Here is a 1,524-nt window from a genome sequence, read left to right as displayed (position 1 = left end):
ATGAAATCTTCTCAGATCATTGCATACGGGTCTAAAAGTGGGAAGACCTACAGAATCAAAAAGCCCATTCATAAAGGTCACTACAAACTAAGGTTCCGACATGTTTTCTTTGATGTAAGCCTAAAACAAGTCGAAAAAAGCTAAAAGGGGATTTACAAGATACACTTGAAACATTTAAAAGTTTGACATATTTTCCTCAACACCACACTTTAAAGTTTGCCTGAGAAACGTGATTAAAGAGACGGGGTGAGTAATTTTCAAGACTCACGTGGAGCACGTGGAGACGTCTTGACAGCCGGGGGATGAAATTTACAAGCTTACACTGAAATGTGGGGGCAGGGCGGTGTCGCTGTCTCAAAATGAGCAATTTGTAGGCAAGGCTAATGTAAGTGTAAGTCATTTATTTTAGTGATCCTGTTTATGCATCTAAAGTTCGGTTTTTAATACACAGCCCAACCAGAAAAACGTTTTAAATTACTGGATCAAGATTTGAAAAAATATTGTTGTTTGGTTGCTGGCCTGTAGAAGAGCCATGCAAGGTTTTGTGGACATAGGTAAATTAATAAAATATGAGTAAGAATTTTTTTTTACGCTGTCAGACGAAAGTGTACAGGCTTTAGTGATCCTGTGTATGTATCCAAAGAGCGGTTTTTAATATAATGCCCCCTCCCCCCCCAAAAAAAAAAAAATTAACAATTTAAAAAAAAAAATTCTATTACAGGATCAAGATTTTTTAAAAATTGGTTGGTCACTGACCTACAGAAATGCCATGCAAAGTTTCGTGGGAAAATGTAAATTAATAAATGAGCTAACATATATTCTTTTAAAACATAGACAGACAAAAGTGAACAAGCCACTAGATCTCGGCGTTGTTCTCAAATTGTGAGTCTCCCTCCCTCAAACAACAACAACAACAACAATAACAAACACACAAACAGACAGACAAACAAACACGTGAACACATGATCAACCGACAGAGTCTTCCGTGTCATGAGGCTGTCACTTCCCGGCACGTTCACGGATTTTCATTTCGCTGAAGGAGACAGATTCGCCATATCCCGTTACATCGGCCCAGAACAAGCCCTTCGCGTACCTTGTGCTGGCCCACTCCCCGTTGAGGTTCACGGTAGACCAGCTATAGTACCACCAAGCTCCGTGGCGTTCAACGGCGCAGTTGTCGCCACTCCTTTCATCGTTGTCACGGTCCTTGGTTGTGAACGGCTGGCCATTGTGATAATTTATCCTGTCCCTTAGATTCCCTGAAAATCCGGACATCCGAATCTTGTAGTTGTCCGGTTCTCCATCCAGCGAAAAGCTGCTGTAGGTGGCGTAGTAGTTAGTTCCCTCATATTCGAAATCGAACCTCAGTTCGTATTGCCCCTGGTGATGAGAACGTGAGGAAAACTAAAACAGCAGCCCTGTAGATACGTGTGCTTTCCACACACACACACGCACACACATACACACACACACACACACACACACACACACACACACATACACACACACGCACACACATACACA

At 41.9% G+C, this 1,524-nt stretch overlaps 1 protein-coding gene across 1 annotated transcript in view; it reads right to left on the bottom strand.

Moving 5' to 3' along the window:
* Positions 1-738: 738 nt before the first annotated feature.
* The window catches only part of LOC106012949 (ficolin-1), a gene marked incomplete at its 5' end in the record, with an annotated part of 5,661 nt that continues 4,875 nt past the window's right edge, over positions 739-1,524 (bottom strand). Inside the window, 1 exon segment of the mRNA XM_013087372.2 lies at positions 739-1,380. Coding sequence (XP_012942826.1) covers positions 1,000-1,380 — 381 coding nt within the window.

This window comes from Aplysia californica, unplaced genomic scaffold (genome assembly GCF_000002075.1).
Source record: "Aplysia californica isolate F4 #8 unplaced genomic scaffold, AplCal3.0 scaffold00580, whole genome shotgun sequence".
Lineage (NCBI taxonomy): Eukaryota > Metazoa > Mollusca > Gastropoda > Aplysiida > Aplysiidae > Aplysia > Aplysia californica.
This window is presented reverse-complemented; position numbering and strand designations above follow the sequence as displayed.